The sequence below is a fragment of the Hyperolius riggenbachi genome, chromosome 6 (assembly GCF_040937935.1).
Source record: "Hyperolius riggenbachi isolate aHypRig1 chromosome 6, aHypRig1.pri, whole genome shotgun sequence".
NCBI classification, from domain to species: domain Eukaryota; kingdom Metazoa; phylum Chordata; class Amphibia; order Anura; family Hyperoliidae; genus Hyperolius; species Hyperolius riggenbachi.
The window spans coordinates 236,823,659-236,843,651 of NC_090651.1; the positions used below are offsets into that span (position 1 = coordinate 236,823,659).

A 19,993-nucleotide genomic window follows, 5' to 3' on the forward strand; every position below is an offset into this window, starting at 1 on the left:
GTTTAGCAGTTGGAAATAGCTGTTCTTTCCCACAATGCAACAAGGTTCACAGGCAGGAACTGTCAGAACCGTGGTCATGACTTCACACTGTGGGAGGGGTTTCACCACAATATCAGCCAGATGTCCCTGATGATCTGTTTAACCAGTTCGCATTCAGTCGTTTTTCGCTTCATGCATCCGAACAATGTTCACCTCCCATTCATTAGCCTATAACTTTATTACTACTTATCACAATGAACTGATCTATATCTTGTTTTTTCCGCCACCAATTAGGCTTTCTTTGGGGGGTACATTTTACTAAGAGCCACTTTACTGTAAATGCATTTTAAAAGGAAGAATAAGAAGAAAACGGAAACAAATCATTATTTCTCACTTTTCGGCAATTATAGTTTTAAAATAATACATGCCTCCATAATTAAAACCCACGTATTGTATATGCCCATTTCTCCTGGTTATTACACCATTTAAATTATGTCCCTATCACAATGTATGGCGACAATATTTTATTTGGAAATAAAAGTGCATTTTTTCCGTTTTGCATTCATCACTATTTACAAGCTTATAATAAAAAAAAAAAAGAAATATTTCATCTTTACATAGATATTTAAAAAGTTTAGACCCTTAGGTAAATATTTGTGTTTTTTTTTTTTTTTTTATTGTAATGTTTTTTTTTTTTTTTAATTAAACATTTTATGTGGGTATTTTTGGGAGGGTGGGATTGAAATTGTATTTTTTTTGTAAATATATGTGTATTTTTATTTTTATTTAACATTTAGATGTAGTTTACTTTTTGGCCACAAGATGGCAGCCATGAGTTGTTTACAGTGACGTCACTCTAAGCGTACCACGTACGCTTAGAGCGACATAGGAAGCAGAAAAAGCGTAGCTTCCGAGAGAAGCTGTCGCTTTTTCTGCGGGGGAGAGGAATCAGTGATCGGGCACCGTTGCCCGATTCACTGATTCACTGATTCACTGGCTAACAAACCGCCGGCCGGGAGCGCGCGTGCACGCGCGCGATCGGCCGCGTGGACGCGCAGGAGCGCACATGGCTTCCTGGACGTGAGTTTCACGTCCAGGAATGGCAAATAGTTAAGAAAAGGTAAAGATTTCTTGTGGTAAAGGGGGTATCGGCCACTGATTGGGATAAAGCTGAATCTGAGGTTAAAGTTCCTCTTTAAATGTTGGATCTTCTATAAAAATGTAAGCCAACTCCAAGCTGATGATTTCAGTTGGGAGTAGTGGATAGTCCAGCTTACAGCTTCCTGCAGATATCAACAGGTGAACTCAATTGATGTCCCTCAGTATAGCCATTATCGCTCATTTCTCTGTTGCATCTATTTTCACTCAAATTACATTTTGCAGCTTCTCTCATTTTTTGAATGAATGTAAGGCGGTTCGTGATAAAAGCAGTGCATATATTCCCCTCCACTGCCCTTAACCATTTTATAGAATGTCCATGAGTAGCAGATTCGTCTAGATCAAGGATGTCTAACTCCAGCTCTGAAGGGCCAAGGTCCTCACTAGTGTTGGTGTTCGAATTCAGCATAACCAATTTGAAACCCTTGTCAACACCGAACAAGCAGACAGGGTCAGGAGGATTTCACTAGCTTGCGAGTCACATTGTGTTTCATGCGACTCCGATGCTTCCTCCTTCCAAACCGGAAAGCGGACGTATCAGAGTCACAAGAAGTGGTAACTTGACTTGCAAACAAGTGAGCTCCTCCTAAACTTGTCCGCTTGTTTGGTACTGAGCAGCGGCAGGTGGGAGTATTCGGGTTTTTCAAAGCGGCTATGGCGAATTTAAACACCACTAGTTCTCACACATTTTTGGCTCAGCTCAAATTAATTGATGGACTGAATCGACGTGTGGTTCATCAAGTAGAACAAATTTCTCAGTCCATCCTAAACACCGGTATGGATATAGCCCTCGAGGACTGGTGTTCAACGCCTGTGATCTAGATGAATTACTAAGCAGCTGAGATGGGAGGCAGCATTCCATGCTTCTTCATTGCTTTTAGCAATGGTGCTCTGCTGTCTGCACTGCTCAGCATTTCTGCTTGTATGAAGAATGGTGAATTCAGCAAGTGTCAGAAAAACGCATTCTGCCTAAAGCTAATTTGCTCTATGCTTAGTGGGAATTTTTGACCACTGAAACTTTGCTAGCTATAGCATTGCTGCCTCCACACAGAACTGCAATAATGTTTTGTGTTATCTTTGGCTTCAAATTATAAAAATTCCCAACTTTTTTAAAGATAGGTTTTGTGGCCTTCTTGTGTTTTTCAACCCCTTCCTTTTTTGGTGGTGGTAGGCTCTTGCTTTATCTCTGTGGCTCTGCAGGATTTCAGTTAAGGGATATGGAACAGAACTATTTCTCCATTAGCAAGCAAACCCATCTTTGCTTCTAGCTAGCTGTGAGGCCAGTCATTCACATCTTTTTATGTATCATATTGACCAGTAGAAATTGGTGGGAAGTATTATGAATTCAGTTAAAGAGAACCCGAGGTGAGTTTAAAGAATGTTATCTGCATACAGAGGCTGGATCTGCCTATACAGCCCAGCCTCTGTTGCTATCCCAAACCTCACTAAGGTCCCCCTGCACTCTGCAATCCCTCATAAATCACAGCCGTGCTGTGAGGCTGTGTTTACATCTGTAGTGTCAGTCTCAGCTGCTCCCCGCCTCCTGCATAGCTCAGATCCCTGCCCCCGTCCCTTCCCTCCAATCAGCAGGGAGGGAAGGGATGCAGGCGGGGACCGGAGTTCTGCAGGAGGCGGGGAGAGCAGCAGACTGACACTATAGAGATAAACACAGCCAGCTCTGACAAGCTGTTTGTCAGCAGCGTGGCTGTGATTTATGAGGGATTGCAGAGTGCAGGGGGACCTTAGGGGGGTTTGGGATAGCAAGAGAGGCTGGGCTGTATAGGCAGATCCAGCCTCTGTATTCAGATAATATTCTTCAAACCCACCTCGGGTTCTCTTTAAACAGTTTTATTTACTATTGGAATCCAAGCATTTTGGAATTTAAAGTTGAAGCCCTGAACTACATTATTGGGTCTCTGACAGCATACCATATGGAAGCATCAGACAGACCATGTTTCCATCTTGCTGTAAATGGAGAAATGATTCTATGCCATGAGCTTCTTTTTGCTATAGTTTTATCTTCTAACCACACTAACAATAGCATGTCTTCTGCTACTAGTTTCCTGTGATTAGGAATTACTGCTGGTTCCTAAAGTGCTTTTTTTTTATTTATAATTATGTGTCTGCTGTTCCATTTCTTTCTAATCCTCTAACCTGGCTGCTGTTTTCTTTCCTTCCCTCTGTCTTGTAGAGAGGTCTGAAGAATGTGTTTGATGAGGCTATCCTAGCTGCCCTCGAGCCTCCGGAAACTCAGCCAAAAAGGAAGTGCTGTATATTCTAAACTGTTAAACCGTTTCCTCTTCCTCCTCCTTTCCCCACTTTTCTCTCGATGCTGCTTACTATGTCCATCTACTGTAGCAATTCAAATTATTAATCGGAACGAAAGCTCTAATAAAGTGGAGATGTTGGCAAAACCTGTGCGTCTTTCCTTAACAATCCCAACCTGATCTGCATTAGCTTCTTGCTGTGCTGTAAAACAAGGCAAAAATTGGACTCTCTTAACTGTTTCTTGGGTTGCCTATGTAGTCTATTTGCTAAAAAAAAATTATTCACTTAAACACAGTAACTGTACAAACTGTGTAGGTTCTCTTTATTTGCTACATGTGTTGTGACCCTGGATGTGTAGTGAGCTTGGATGTGACTGCTTCACAGTGAAGAAGCCATTTTGTGGGCTTGCAGACCAACTCCAGTAGTAGGATCTCCTTGTTGACAGTCCTGACTTTGCTGTCCCTGCCTTGACTGTTATGAACCATCCTGCTCCTTTCTGTTCTGTACTGTGCATACATGGTTCATACACGCATAGTGGTTATAGTACGTCAGTGCTCTGATATCACCACTGGAGTTTCTTGGATACAATTATAGCAGATTATTAAATTAACATCTTTTAAGTTGTAGATAAGGTTTTGTTTTGGCTTATTTTTTTAATGCACTTTTACATAACTTCACTCTGCCAGTTGTCAAAAAAAATTACGTTGGTGGATTTAAAGCTATTTTTTTTTTTTTTTTAAGTGAAGTTTCAATTTTCTAGGTCACTGAACAAAATGGCCACCTTCACTGTGTAGACAGATGGTGCTCCTTAACTGGACATATTGTAGGTTAGAAATCTCAATTGATTACCCAAGCCTGAGTGTATTTGGGGCAGAGGGAGTTTTGAAGTCAATTTAGAACATGACTTTTAAGATATTTCTATGTTTTCTTACTTAGCCATTTTGAAAGGGGCGGGTTGCCCTAACCCCTTTTCAAATCCACAAACCATTTGGCTGTGCATTGTAGTGATTAGTGTCAATTTGCTTTGTGGTAGATTCTAAGAAAATGTTACTTAATCCATATTTTTACAACTGTACCTTTCAAAAAGAACTGTTTTTATTTGATGACAAAGCATTGTGTGTTATTACTTACTGGAATGCCATAAAATATGCAGAGACTGAGTTTTCCTCAGCATTGTATGTTTAAGTAGTTTTTTATTTTTAACTTTTTCTTGATACATAAGGTGTGCTTCGCAGGGAAATTTGTACTTTGTTTATCTTTTGAATTACATTCTGTTTTGTTTTTGGGGTTTTCTTATCGTTCCCTGAGAAGCATTTTGTTACTTGCTTAAATGGCTGCTAAATGTGTTGATGTGCTTTTCATGTATGTTCTGCCTATTTGCCATCTGTGCCATGTTAGTTGCCACTTACTATGAAATCTGACAAAGACCTGTTCGAAGAGAAGCTCCAAAATCGAACTGATTGCAACCAAGGACTTTATTAACACAAAGAAGAGACTGTTGTGCCAATTTTCCTTAACTATGACTGTTCTCAGTCTTGAGAAGCTCTTTTTCCGACAGGCTTTCTATACCTTTTGGGTGTTTCTTTTTGATCGTTGGCTTCATATAAACTGTCATTAACTGCTTATCTATTCCCAAAATACATATTCTATTCAAGTTCAAATAATTTGTGGCCTCTGACTCCAAGGTAATATTCCAGCTGTACTAAGATCAGAATTTAGTTAGGAAGCTTTTGAATTTTTGGAAGTTTATGATCTTTGACATTTATGTTGGCATTATGTAGAAAGTTAAAAACAAAAACTGTTTTAAAAGTCAAAACTTGGGAGTTTTTAGAATTATTTATTTGGATTTTGTTTTTTTCTTCTGTTAACTGGGAGGTTTTTGTTTTGATTCTCAATATTATCGATTCTGAAATCTTAAGATGAGACTGCCCATTTCTTTTTCTCTTTGACCCTTTCCAGAAAGGCCTAAAGAATGTATTTGACGAGGCGATATTGGCTGCACTGGAACCACCAGAGCCCAAGAAGAAACGCAAGTGTGTGCTGCTATGAACACCCTTCAGTCGTCTCCCTTACCCCTCTCCAAAGCTGGTGTCGGCGTCAAACTAAAACAAAACAAAAAAAAAAATCATGTTAAAATCAAACTAAAGATTAAATATAAACTTATATTTTTTTTTCTTCTCCTTTTGATGACAAAGGCACTGAATTCATCACACCCAAAAAGCAGTGGCAAGGTCAGAAATAAGTTCAGCGACATTAAACCCAGTAGAAAGATTAGTTTGAACAGTTGTGTATCTATCAAAAAGACACTGATCATGGCTAGTTTTTTGTTTATTGTGTTTTTTTTCCTCTCTATCCCCCTTCTTTTGTCTTTTGTAATTTTATTATATATTTACGGTTTCTAATGTCTTATATTAAGAACAAGGCATGCGTCATCTATAACAAACTAATTTTAAACCTGTTTTATTAGTCCGTCTTTCATCAAGCTGGTAGGAACGCCTTAACACCCAAAGCAAGCAAGACTGGAGTCCTCTTTCCTACTGTGTAACCGATTGGGGGCATCAGATCAAAGGCCAGAGACATAGACTAATTCTTCTGGGCTAGTGAAAAGACATAGAATTTTTTTTTTCACTTATTTGTTGCCAAGAGGGACTGATCCTGGGTTTCAGTACTGAGAAGCCTTCTGAAGTCCAACTTTAGTCACCTTGTCCGTTGCCTGGCCACATGCACAGTTCAGATGTGTGCATATCAGTGGCCAGTAACCAGATCAGAGAAACGGGAATATGGGCAGGGCTAGGTTTTGGTATTGTGGCCACTTTAGGAGCAATGATAGCTTTTTTTTGAGCCGTGTGAAGTCAGTCACGTTGACAAAGCAGTAGGTGTCTTAGCTGACAGGACCTGTACGAAGTTCTAAAATTATCCTCCAAAGAAAAAGTAAGTAAAGATAAATTATGGGGCAAATTTCATAACTAGGCCGTCACGGTTATAATTTAACAATGGGTTTTCAGGATCTTGCCTAAGCTGAGCTAAGGCTGGTTCTGTGTCAAGTGTTACAAAAGTGTTGGAAAAATGTCACCATTTGATGCTGTGCAAGATGACTTTGAAGCCTTTAATGAAATAGTACAAATTCCTGTTGGTCCTGGCTAAGGTACATTATGATAAATATTGAGATCTGAGTGTCCCCCCACCCACCCCCATCTTTCTCTTGAATTGGTGGGTTTGATTTTTTTTGCATTACTAATAAATGCAAAATGCATCAGACATTGATCAGGTTTACTTTTTTTCCCAATAGTTTGTTGTAATGAGGGAGTGCCATCTATGGTATAGTCTTTTTCTTTTTTTTTTTTTTCTTTTCCTGTTAGATTGACATTTAAGGGACCAGTCAATATATTGCCCCTGATGTACATTTTTGCATGCGTATCTACCGATGAATCCTGCAGGAGGGTTGCAGTCTTTAAATATGTTGTAAAAAAAAAAAAAAAAAAAAAAGCAAAAACTGTAGACACCAGTGTTAATAAGGATTTTACCAAACCCACTTTTTCCAGAGTTATTTTTAATATGTAAGGGAAATATTCCATCTTCCTCCAATTAATAACTTGTAGGCTCATTAGTATTGAACCAATGCTTTGTTCCATGTTTCAGTTCTTTGTATATGCATACTTTTCAGATGTATTAAACATAAAATACCTTGGACCTGTGCTTATCTGTCATTTTCTCCTGCACAATAATTGCTTTAGCCTTTAAAGAGAACCTGGACTGAAAATAAAGTCAAAATAACCATACACAGGTAATACTTACTGCTTGTGTAGTCTACTCATCAATCTTTCTCCTCTCCTGCGTTCTGTTTGTCCACTGTGATCAGTAGAATTCTCCATCCTCCATTTTAAAAATGTCCATTACCCCCTAACCGCTTCCTGGTCAGCACACTGGTAAACTGTAATATCACCCACTTGAGCCATAGGGAAACATGGACATTACCTTGCACATTCAGTTATAACTGACAACTGAAATATACCAGTTGCTGTCAATTCTATATCAGCAGCTGACAAAATATTGTCAGAACTAGAAGGGATCACTGTAAGAAGAAAATGGTGAGCCTCTGAGAGGAACGGACGGTGAGGCTAGTATGTAATATTCATTTGCAGCTAAGTCATGTGTTTATTTTAAATAATTTTCCTCGCTTCAGGTTCCCTTTAATGGACTTTAAGCAAAAGTACACGTTTATACGTTTAGAAGTTAATATATATTAATATAGGGTTGTGGTGAGAGAAATTTAGGCTTGCTATATTCTCCGAAAGTAATAATCCAGATGGCTTGCTTTGTACTCCATTAGATAGATTTACTATTTCTAGGTGTTGTACAACCATGGATGTATGAAGCATAAACAAAGTACAGTCATTGAGGTCTTGGATAAAGATGGATGTACCGATACTGACATCCACAAAATGCTCATAGAAGTGAGCTGACAGTAATGACAATGTTGGCCAAAAAATAATGTATAGAAAGGGGAACTAGTGTTTTAAGGATACATGAGCAAAAATCAGTAAACGCTGATCTACTTTCTCCAGCCCCTTGAAGTCTGTGTCCCTTGCAGCAGCTTCAGGCGCACACTTGCACATGCGTAAAGCCAATGACCTGGCCAGCAGCCGCTACAGAGGGGACCCCAGAATTGCTGCGGCGAGGGACACAGACTTCCAGGGGCTGGAGGAAGCCCCTGGAAAGTAGATCAGCATTTATTAATGTTAGTACATATATACTTTAAGACAAACTGCATAGTTAACAGCAGTTGCTGAGGGAAACCAAAACTGCATTGGTTGATCAAGAACTTGATGACTGCTCTTTGTTATAGTTCTGCAAAAACGTATTTATCATGTAGTAAAAGTTTCAATTATTATAAAATCTCATCTGTGGGTTACCAGGCATATTTTTATAGTCTTTGTATGCTAGTGAGAATAGCGAAGTTTTATTTTCTTTTTGTGTTCTGTAGGTTTTTAAAATCAGTTTTGAAATCCTCTGTGTTGTAGGGCAGTGTTTCTCAACATTATTATAGCATGTACCCCTTTATTAATGACTGTGTTGGCCAAGCACCCCCTGTGGTGAGTAACATCATCTCAAGTACCCCTTGATGCATATATATATATTGCTTATGAGTACTTTGAAAACCATTTATACACATTTATAAACATTCTTTTAAACTTTTTATTAACTATAAATACTATAGATTAATTTACATATGGTTTATTGTTTGACTCTCAATTTTAATACATTGACTGGCAAGTTCAGGTACACCCTAAGCCCAACTAAAGTACCCCCTGGGGTATATATACTGTGTGCCGCATGCAGCCACCTTCTATCTCTGAGCAGCAGTTACCTCTCACTAAAACCTTAGTCTGTTTTAAATGTCCTGTTTCTTTTTTTTTCCTCTTCTCTATAATATTTTAGTTTCAGTTTTTAATCTTTTTTAATTTAATATCAACACATTTTTTACTCTTCCAGAAATCACTTTGTTAGAAACCAAGAATAGTTTCATAAATACACAACACTTTACTTAGTAAAGCTATTTTTGATATAGAGATAGTCAGTCATTCTATACCTCTGTCACAAAATTCCACCTGTGAAGTGTTTAACCATTTAAAGGAAACCTAAAGTGAGCGGTATATGGAGACATGGGTCTCAACTCACTAAGCTTATCTCATGTCTTTAAAGCGGGATTGTCACCATAAAAGTCAAATTTCAACAGCAACTGGTCTGAGTGTATTAAAGAGACTCTGAAGTCTCATAAAATTCAAGTTTTTATTTAAAAAAATCTCTTTAAAGGGACTCCGTAACAAAAATTGCATCCTGTTTTTTATCATCCTACAAGTTCCAAAAGCTATTCTAATGTGTTCTGGCTTACTGCAGCACTTTCTACTAGCACAGTCTCTGTAATAAATCAATGTATCTTTCCCCTGTCAGACTTGTCAGCCTGTGTCTGGAAGGCTGCCAAGTTCTTCAGTGTTGTGGTTCTGCTATGAACTCCCCCTTCCAGACCCCTCTCTGCACACTGCCTGTGTATTGTTTAGATTAGGGCAGCTTCTCTCTTATCTTTTACAAGCTGGATAAATCCTCCTCTGAGCTGGCTGGGCTTTCACATACTGAGGAATTATAGACATGGGCAAAGCTGTTTGCAGGAAGAAAAGAGCAGCCTGAAACTTCAGTGCATGAGAACTGCAGGGGGAAAGAAACACACAAATGATCTCTTGAGATTCAAAAGGAAGGGTGTATACAGCCTGCTTGTGTATGGATGTATTTTCTATGTGTGGACATACTGTACATCAACCTACTTCCTGTTTTGGTGGCCATTTTGTTTATAACCTTTTTAAAACTGTTTTTAACCACTTTTAATGCGGCGAGGAGCGGCGAAATTGTGACAGAAGGTAATAGGAGATGTCCCCTAACGCACTGGTATGTTTATTTTTGTGCGAATTTAACAATACAGAATCTCTTTAACATCAATGCCCTAACTAAAATGCTGCATTCCCGCGGCTGAACACTAACTAAATCACCCCAAACTCCCTAGCAAAAATCCACAACTGTCTTGGTCGTGGATTTTGCTGCCCAGGGAGGCAGAGCTTTGAGCTGCAACTCTGTCTCCATGTGAGTCAATCCGCGTGTATCTCTGCCTCTCCTCCGTCCCTCCCAGTGAAAGCAGACAGAGGGGCGGGGAGAGGCGGCGATCTGCGCTGATGGACGCGTGTAGAGGCAGAGCTACAGCCCAAAGCTTTGCCTCTTCACAGAAGCGCTCCCCGCAATGTGCCCTGGGGAGTTAGGGGGAATTTAGTTAGTGTGCAGTCGCGGGGATGCAACGTTTTAGTTAAGGCATAGTTATTAGATTAGATTTTTAAAATAAAACCCTGAATTTTGAGAGACTTCAGTCTCTCTTTAAGTGATAAAGATGCTAATCATGCATTCAAAACTTTTTTCTCTGCTGCTATGGTTTGGAGTTATCACATACCTTAGGAACACTGGCCATTTAATAGCCATTGCCAATCAGTTGCATGCTGGAGGTTCTTTTTATCTATAATATATTCCTCCTCTTCCCTTTATTTCCATGCCTAGCAGAAACCTGATCCTCTGCTCACTTGTGTATACAAGCAAGTCTGAGGTGACTCAGCGATTGGAGAAGAAAAGAAAAAAAATTTAACCACCTTAGCGGTATGGACGAGCTCAGCTCGTCCATTACCGCCAGAGGGTGCCGCTCAGGCCCTGCTGGGCCGATTTTGATGAAATAAAAAGCAGCACACGCAGCCGGCACTTTGCCAGCCGCGTGTGCTGCCTGATCGCCACCGCTCTGCAGCGATCCGCCGCGAGCAGCGGCGAAAGAGGATCCCCCCAGCCACCTGAGCCCTGCGCAGCCGGAACAAATAGTTCCGGCCAGCGCTAAGGGCTGGATCGGAGGCGGCTGACGTCAGGGCGTCGACTGACGTCCATGACGTCACTCCGCTCGTCGCCATGGCGACGAAGTAAGCAAAACGCGGAAGGCCGCTCATTGCGGCCTTCCGTGTCACTTCTGGCCGCCAGAGGCGATCAGAAGAACGCCTCCGGAGCGCCCTCTAGTGGGCTTTCATGCAGCCAACTTTCAGTTGGCTGCATGAAATAGTTTTTTTTTTGTTTAAAAAAAAACCCTCCCGCAGCCGCCCTGGCGATCTTAATAGAACGCCAGGGTGGTTAAGGGTAGAAATGACATCGGTATTTAGCCCCAAACTGTGGGCAAAAGACATGGTTCCCACCAGGAACAGAATTCTCATAATTTACTATATAAAATTCACTGAAATCAAAACGTGGACAGTACAATACATGTGTTATGTAAGTAGATCAAGTATTTATCTACTTATCTATGTGTTTTTTTCTTCCCCTGGCATAGTATGGCTAATCCTCCTGCTTTAATAAAGTTTCTGACCTGTTTCTAGTGTTCTCACCATGGTGATAAGGCATATGATAAACTTAACTCTTCTGTCTTTAAGTTAAGGTGACATCTCTAATGCTGGGTATACACCATATGTTTTTCCTCTCGATCATGGATTCAATAGATAATTTCTGACACATCCGATATTCTTTCCGATCAATTCTGCGCTCAAATTCTCATAGAAGTGAATGGAAAATATAAGAAAAACAAGCGGAAGATAAGTCGAGCGCAGAATTGAGCAGAAAAAAAGATCGGGTGGAAAATCGAGTGAAAGAACATATAGGGCCTGATTCACAAAGCGGTGCTAACAGTTAGCACGCTGGTAAAAAGCCCTTTATCACGCCTAAACTCAGTTTAGGCATGATAAGTTTAGGTGTGATAAGTTTAAGCACCAACTGGGTTAGCACCGCAGTGCACAGCTGATCAAAAGTTTTGTGCTAGCAAAGTCTGGTGCACTTCGCATAGAGTTTAATGGCGCTGCTTTGCGTGCAGGACTTTACGCGCGATCTAAACTTATCTTAGCTTATCATGCCTAAACTTATCATGCCTAAACTTATCACACCTAAACACATCACGCCTAAACTGGCTTTTCACCAGTGTGGTGCAATGGTTATCACCCCTAAAGTCTCTAACTGGGTTAGCACCGCTTTGTGAATCGAGCCAATTGTGTATACCCAGCATAAAGTTAACCGTTCAATCCTTAAAATAACTACAGAATTCTAAAGTTTAAAGGGACTCTGAGAAGTGCAGAAACTATAGAAAGATGCATATCATTTGAAAGCTCTCTTTCTCCTCTTTCCAATAATATATAAACCGCCGCCCTACGCCTTTTAGTTTTCACTATTTTCGCGGTCGAATTGCCGCGGCCACGATTTCGATCGCGAAAATAGAGAAAACTAAAATGTGTAGAGCGGCAATTTATGTGTCGTCAGAAAGAGGAGAAAGAGAGCTTTAAAATGATATTCATCTTTCCATAGTTACATTGTATTACACAGGGCGACTTTTTCCTAAAGTCAGCAGCTCCATTCTGCTATAGCGAAAACTAAAAGGCGTAGGGTGGCGGTTTATATACCATTGGAAAGAGAGCTTTAAAATGATATCGTCTTTCCATAGTTTCTGCACTGCTTGGAGTCCCTTTAAATTATGTTATGGAAAAGGACTTCAGTTCAAAAAACGAGGAACTACAGTGCAATAAAAAAATCTTATAGAAGAACTTTATTGGTATAGCAAAAAATCGTTAAAAAGCTTCTTGAATTCCACATGATTAATCTTCATATAATCAATTGTATATCACAAAAATGAATGATTGAAGCTGATTTTGGTAGGTATTATATTCTGGCTTGATGCAGCTTTAAATAGATATTGTATTTTACAGGCAACGACACGTTAGTTTCGGGCTCTCTATATCATACATATGCCCTTCATCAGGCCGCAATACAAGTTTCTAGAAAGCAAGCAATAAAAGACATTTAAAATCAGAATTTACTAGTAATAAGCTCAGAAGGAGCAAAGACGAAAAGAAGAAGCCCCACCAATGTGTTTTCTGATATGTATTCAGACAATTATTATAAACCAACATGCTAGAAGATAAAAGAAGGGAGAATTGAGATATAGACACCAAACCTTAAGATGGTTACAGAGCAAAACTTTCACCAAAGAATCAACAGAAAGATCCGAGAGACACCCTAATTCCCCATAGGGCAATAGACCAACATTCTGAAGGGCTTGCATCATAGACTAGTAAATATCAGTCCACGCATCCCTGCATATGCCCAAGAAATCAATGGAATCATGAAAGATTAAGATGAAAGAAGAAAAGACACCGAATTGGTGGAATGTTTAGATATCCAAAAATGTAGTTTAGTAAGGAATACATGTCATTTTATGCACAATGTAAAGTACACGAGCACAAACCTGTGTGGCACAGTCAATCAGCACAAAGGCCAGAAAAATACATATAATGGCATCCAGGCCTACCAGATGCACCAGGTAATCTGTGGAAATACATGAAATATAAATATATATATATATAATATATGTATACACTTGATGTAAAGCACATGTACCCCAACATATAGTGCCCTATGTGAGCCCTAAACATACAGCAGCATATGCCCAATTGGGTCAAAGTCAATCCGCATACTACTCCATCTATATATATCATAATGTTTGAAGTATATACTCATATAGAGAGATCCCCCAATTAATATTATAACATAAGAGATATTCCCCTGGTAGGCCAAAATGTAGGGACCTGGAGAAAAAGCGTCTATTCCTTCTTACGCCTTGGAAGTGTAAGTATGTTCTGCTAGAGTGGAAGTCCTATCCGCAATGGCGCTTGCCGCTGTATAAATATCTTTACTCGGCGTCCTAAAAAGCCCAAAGCGCCTGCGCGGACCAATAGCCAATCAGGAAGCCCCTAAGCTCCATCCGTGCGTGTCAGCGTAACCACGCTGGAACGCACCGTCACATACACAGCAGTGACGTAGGCGCAGCAGTGCGCTGATGGAGAGGAGTGGCTGCAGGCAATAGGGGGAAGGCGGTCATAAAGACCGCCGCATATCTTTCCTCCATACAATGCGGAAAGGGTAATCCGCATATAGGGAGATCCATACAGGGGAAGGCCCATACAATGCGGAAAGGGTAATCCATATACAGGGAGATTCATACAAGGGAAAGCCCGGTAGGATTATACAACACAAAGGCGGAAATAGGGAGCAACCCACAATGAAGCATATAATGCTAATCTACGTGGTGTACAGACCACACGAGGGTGCGCATTAATTCAATGGTACAAAGTTCCAAATCTAGACATACTATGGGAACTATAAACCGAGAACGAACACATAGTACCATAATGTAGCGCTCTTAAACCCAATTGTACCATACAATCCCACCAAACTTTCCATAGCCCCAAGCTGTAAATCAATAGGCACCATATGCTGAGGCACAAAAGGAGCATAATTTACCACATATCAAGCAAGACGGTTTGTGCAGGTGTAGCTCCACATTGGTGATCCAAATTCCTAAAAGGAAGAAAACATAAATAAAAAATACAAAAATAAATAAAAAAAATATGAAAAATACAGGGAAAATGGGAGGAAGCAAATGTTTTCATAATCACTCATTGGGGTCTATAATCGATATTTAAACCAGTGGGGTACAATGTTTGCAAAAACTTTATCCACCAAGCCTCCTTATGGAGCAGAATAGATTCTCTGTCACCTCCTCGTCTAGGGGGAGGAACTATATCTAATATACAGAATCTCAATTGGTTTGCTGAGTGGCCCATTTCCACAAAATGCTGGGCCACTGGGGAGTCAATTTGAGAGGGATCCAGACCACGTCTAATCGCTGTATTAATTTTAGACTTGTGCTCAATAATTCGCTCCTTTACTGCCCTAGTGGTTTCCCCAATATACATTTTGCCACAAGGGCACTTAATGCCATATACCACAAAATCAGTATCACATGTGGCATAGTGGGAAAATTTTATCGGGAACCCCTTCATAGGGTGATTAATACTTCTCCCTTTTAGAACTAACTGGCAACACGAGCAGTGTAAACAAGGAAAGGTTCCTTTCCGCATAGGAGCTAACTGTCTTTGAGTGCTGGCTCTAGTGGATCCAACGTCTGCTTTAATTAAATGATCTCGGATGGATCGTGCTTTCTTATAGGCCACCATGGGAACCTGTCTAAACGATGGTATATCTGCACTCATAGAGCGTAAGATTGGCCAATGTCGCTTCACCACTTTTGCTATTTCCGATGACATAGTATTAAAAGATGTTGCCAAAATCATTCGATCATCCTTCCCATTGCCCCGATTTTTTTCCAGTTTTCAGTAAGTCTACTCTATCCCGTTTCATAACATCGCTTTTGATGCGTTCTACTAATTTCTTAGGGTAATGGCGATCGAGAAATCTCGTCGCCATTCGAGACATACGTGTTTCAATTGTTTGGTCCTCACTAACTATGCGGCGTACCCGCATAAGTTGCGATTTACGGAGGGACTCCCGTAAACTCCTGGGATGGAAGCTATTAAAGTCCAAAAGGGTATTACGATCCGTTGGCTTGGAAAAGAGATCGAATGATAACAAACAGCCCTTTTTACATACACTGACATCTAGAAATGCAATTTTTGAGGTCTCGACACTGGATGTAAATTTAAGTGCATTTGAGGCTCCCTGTAGCCCATCGTAGAAGAGATCAAAGGAGGACCTGGGCCCCGACCAAATAATGAAAATGTCGTCAATGTAACGACGCCAAACACATGCGTATTTTTGAAAAAGGTCGTTTCTGTACACCCAGTCCTCAAATCTCTCCACGAATAGGTTTGCGTACACCGGGGCCACATTAGATCCCATAGAGGAACCTCGCATTTGGAGGTAAAAGGTGTCCTGGAAAAGAAAAAAATTCCTCTCCAAGACAAGTTCCAAAAGTAACATGAGAAATTCAATTTGTAATCCACTGACTGATAAGTCGCCCAATAAGGACTGTCGAATTGCGGCTTTACCCTCAGTGTGTGGAATGCAAGTATAAAGTGATTCGATGTCTAGAGTAATTAAAAGACAATCTTCATGGGGTAGAATTAATTCACTCATTTGTCTAATGAAGTCGGATGTGTCCCTAATATAGGACTTCTGGCACAGCATATACTTTCTCAAAACTCTATCCAAAAAGATAGAGGTATGATTAAAAATCGAATCACACCCTGCCACGATTGGTCTCACTGGTGGTTGATTAAGTCTTTTATGTATCTTGGGTAGACAGTAAATAACCGGTCTCTCATTGTATAAATAATCAAACAATTTTTGATCGATAATGTTATTATCCAATGCTTCATCTAGGATTATCTTAAAGAGAATCTGTATTGTTAAAATCACACAAAAGTAAACATACCAGTGCGTTAGGGGACATCTCCTATTACCCTCTGTCACAATTTTGCCGCTCCCCGCCGCATTAAAAGTGGTTAAAAACAGTTTTAAAAAGTTTGTTTATAAACAAACAAAATGGCCACCAAAACAGGAAGTAGGTTGATGTACAGTATGTCCACACATAGAAAATACATCCATACACAAGCAGGCTGTATACAGCCTTTCTTTTGAATCTCAAGAGATCATTTGTGTGTTTCTTTCCACCTGCATCTCTCATGCACTGAAGTTTCAGGCTGCTTGTTTCTTCCTGCAAACAGCTTTGCCCTTGTCTGTAATTCCTCACTATGTGAAAGCCCAGCCAGCTCAGAGGACGATTTATCCAGCTTGTAAAAGATAAGAGAGAAGAGAGAAGCTGCTCTAATCTAAATAACACACAGGCAGTGTGCATAGAGGGGCCTGAAAGGAGGAGTTCATAGCAGAACTACAACACTGAAGAACTTGGCAGCCTTCCAGACACAGGCTGACAAGTCTGACAAGAGAGAGATAAGTTGATTTATTACAGAGACTGTGATAGTACAAAGTGCTGCAGTAAGCCAGAACACATTAGAATAGCTCTTGGAACTTGTAGGATGATAAAAAACAGGATGCAATTTTTGTTACGGAGTCTCTTTAAGTTCACTCAGAAAGCTCCTAGTAGGGTTCACATCCAACTTCCTATACACATTACTGTCTCCAAGTTGTCTCAAAATTTCGGAGATATAATCACTTTTATTTATGACTACCACTGCTCCCCCCTTATCTGCAGGTTTAATTACAACAGACTGGTTTCTCTTTAGGCTAAACAACGCTTCTTTTTCTGCTCTCGTAGTATTATGTCTAACATAAGGCATACTCCCTCTTTTAAAATCATTCTCTAATTTGGCAACATCTTTCTTCACTTGCTTAATATATGCTTCTACATATTCATTACCTTGAGGGGGTCTATTACCTGTGGAGGAAAAGAGGTTAAGCTCCTTTGCACTATACATAGTTGGTCTAGTCATTTGTTTCAAATCAATGGGTTGTCTAGCAAAAAAATGATTTCCATCTAAGCTGGTTAAAGAATTTCTCCAATTCAATATCTAAAGAGAAAAAGTCCGGAGTGGCAGTGGGACTAAACGACAGTCCTTTGGACAATACTGTAATTTCTTCAGGGATCAGTTCATAGTCCGAAATATTAATCACTGGTGAAAGATCTTTATTAAATGCTGTAGATTCTATGTGCAATCCCGGAAATAGTACTCCCTCCTTGGCATTTGTTTCTGTTGTCTCCTCCTGGATGTTCGTGCAGGTGGTTGCCCTGCTGCACCTAAAAAAGAGGAAGATTCTGAAGCAGAGGAGCCAGTAGAGGGCGTAGGGGAATTTGGAGTCCCTTTAAAGACAGGCTGTTAATTAACTGCATGTGAAAATAACTACAGAGGAGGTACCTAAATGCGTGTACACACGCCGTATTGTTACAAACAACGAGTCCAGTCTTATCAGTCTGCCGACAGCCTGTACTCATGTACTACTGTCGGCAGAATGACCGCCCCTCGGGAGGGTCTGACGGACCTGTCGTTTGTAACAATACGGTGTGTGTATGCGCCTTTAAGGTCTGAAGTGATAAGATAACTCTCGCTGTGAAAACTTATCTCTACACATTAATAAGGCTAGCTTCTTTAGTGAATTAACACTGAACATACCAATCATTGTGTGGACAGCTTTGTTACCTGGCTGTCCCTTGGAGTGGCTCTGAATGCGATCTCCTCTCATAGGCTAAAGCCTATGAGAGAGGATTGCCCTGATTGGTCATTGGAGGGGGATAGGGCAAAAAAAAAAATACATAATTTTAATAAAATAACAAATAATTTTTTTTTAAAAAAAATCCTGCAGCAGCAATCAGAGCCCACCAACAGAAAGCTCTGTTGGTGGTCAGGAAAGGGGGGCAGCTTCATTTGGCTCCTAAGTTGTATCACTGTACAGCACACTTTTAAAGCTGTGCAGTGGGCTGATTTGTAAAAAAAAAAAAAAAAAAAAAAAAAATAGCCTGGTCACTAGGGGGTGTAAGCCGGTGGTCCTTAAAGAGACACTGAAGCGAAAAAAAAATGATGATATTATGATTTGTATGTGTAGTACAGCTAAGAAAAAAAACATTAAGATCAGATACATCAGTCTAATTGTTTCCAGTGCAGGAAGAGTTGAGAAACTCCAGTTGTTATCTCTATGCAAAAAAGCTATTAAGCTCTCCGACCAACTTGGTCGTGGAGAGGGCTGTTATCTGACTTTTATTATCTCAACTGTAATTGAACTGTTTACTTTTCCTCTAGCAGAGCAGAGTTTATTACTTCACAGACTGCTCTGAAAGACTCATTTTGAATGCTGAGTGTTGTGTAATCTGCACATATTATAGAGTGATGCAATGTTAGAAAAAACACTATATACCTGAAAATAAAAATATGAGAATATTTTCTTTGCTGCTAATCTTCTAGTAATTATTCATATTACACAACCAATTCATTATATCATATATTTTTTTTCGCTTCAGTGTCTCTTTAAGTGGTTAAGAGGCACAAGGAGAAATTGAAAACAAATGGAGTTTTAACTACTTTGAATGTGGATGAGATTCACATTCAGATAAAAGTGAAATTTAAACCTAAATGGAGTATTTGGGGTTCATTTATTTTCTGCTAACCATTTGTCAGGCTTGTATAGAAGCTTTTTCAGAGTCTGCAATGAAGCAGCCCCTATGCTGCTAGCTTTAATTGGCGCTTATTAGTCCATTTATAACGCTAGAGCTGGGCCATTGGATGAAAGCAAAGCATCTGACTGACCACCTTATGCATGGCTAAGCTGTTAATTAGTTTAAAATGTGCTTTATTTTTCTATTGGGGTCCACCACCAAGGTTAGAAACTTATAAAAGAATCCCAGTTTTATGGCCATCTCTAAAATGGAGGTTGGACTGGGTACTGCTGCTGATCTTTCCATTGCAGAGGTGAGATGAGTGAAATGTATACAGGACAAAGGGATCCTTGGAACCTCATAAGCGATGTTTATTGAAAATGATCTGTAATTAAAAATAAATATTGTTTAATCATAGACAACAAGAGTTAGAATTTAGCTAATGAAAGCTTATATGGAAGTTGCTGCAACTAGGGCTAGGATTAGATCTTTTTTTCATCTGTACCACAGTATCTTATTTGCATCAGGATCTTCTCCCGTGAGCATCAGTAGAAGCAAGTCCTTGTGATTGAGAACACTTTAGGATGTGAATACTACTGGATTTACTTCTCTGGACTTTAATAAAATTATTTGAAAATGCAGGCAAGTATGTGCTTGTGTTTTAATTTAAGGCTTTTATTTTGTTTCTGTCAACCTTTAGTGGCACTGGCTTCCTGCAAAGTGATCTAGGAGTTGCTGATCTTCTGTATGTCCATCTATTTGGCTTGCCTGTAAGCAAATATAGAAGCTCCAAAATGTTATACTCTGTTCCATACTTTCCTCAACGTTAATATTCAATGCCAAGCAAATAGCAAAGAAACTAGGCCCTTTAGAAACAGCACCACACATATACAGTAATGAAAGGATATATGCAATTTATTCAGTACAATAACATCACTATACACATAAAAACAATTAAAACATATATGCCACCTGTATGATCAATAACCATGAAATAACAGCGCTCAATAGACCGATCTGAATGTACTTGTCATAGATCAACCTCAGGGGTGCTCACATAAGAGCCACCCG

General features: G+C 39.8%; 1 protein-coding gene across 2 annotated transcripts in view; it reads left to right on the forward strand.

The window, feature by feature from the left end:
- The window catches only part of CDC42 (cell division cycle 42), a 70,353-nt gene extending 64,783 nt beyond the window's left edge, over nucleotides 1-5,570 (forward strand). The window contains exon 6 of one of the 2 annotated variants that reach the window (XM_068240562.1): nucleotides 3,329-5,286. In XM_068240562.1, the coding sequence (XP_068096663.1) occupies nucleotides 3,329-3,418 (90 nt within the window). In that variant the 3' untranslated portion in view covers nucleotides 3,419-5,286. Of the gene's footprint in view, nucleotides 1-3,328; nucleotides 5,287-5,364 lie in introns of those variants that run through there. The other variant, XM_068240561.1, reaches the window with a different exon arrangement.
- The last annotated feature ends 14,423 nt before the right edge of the window (nucleotides 5,571-19,993 follow it).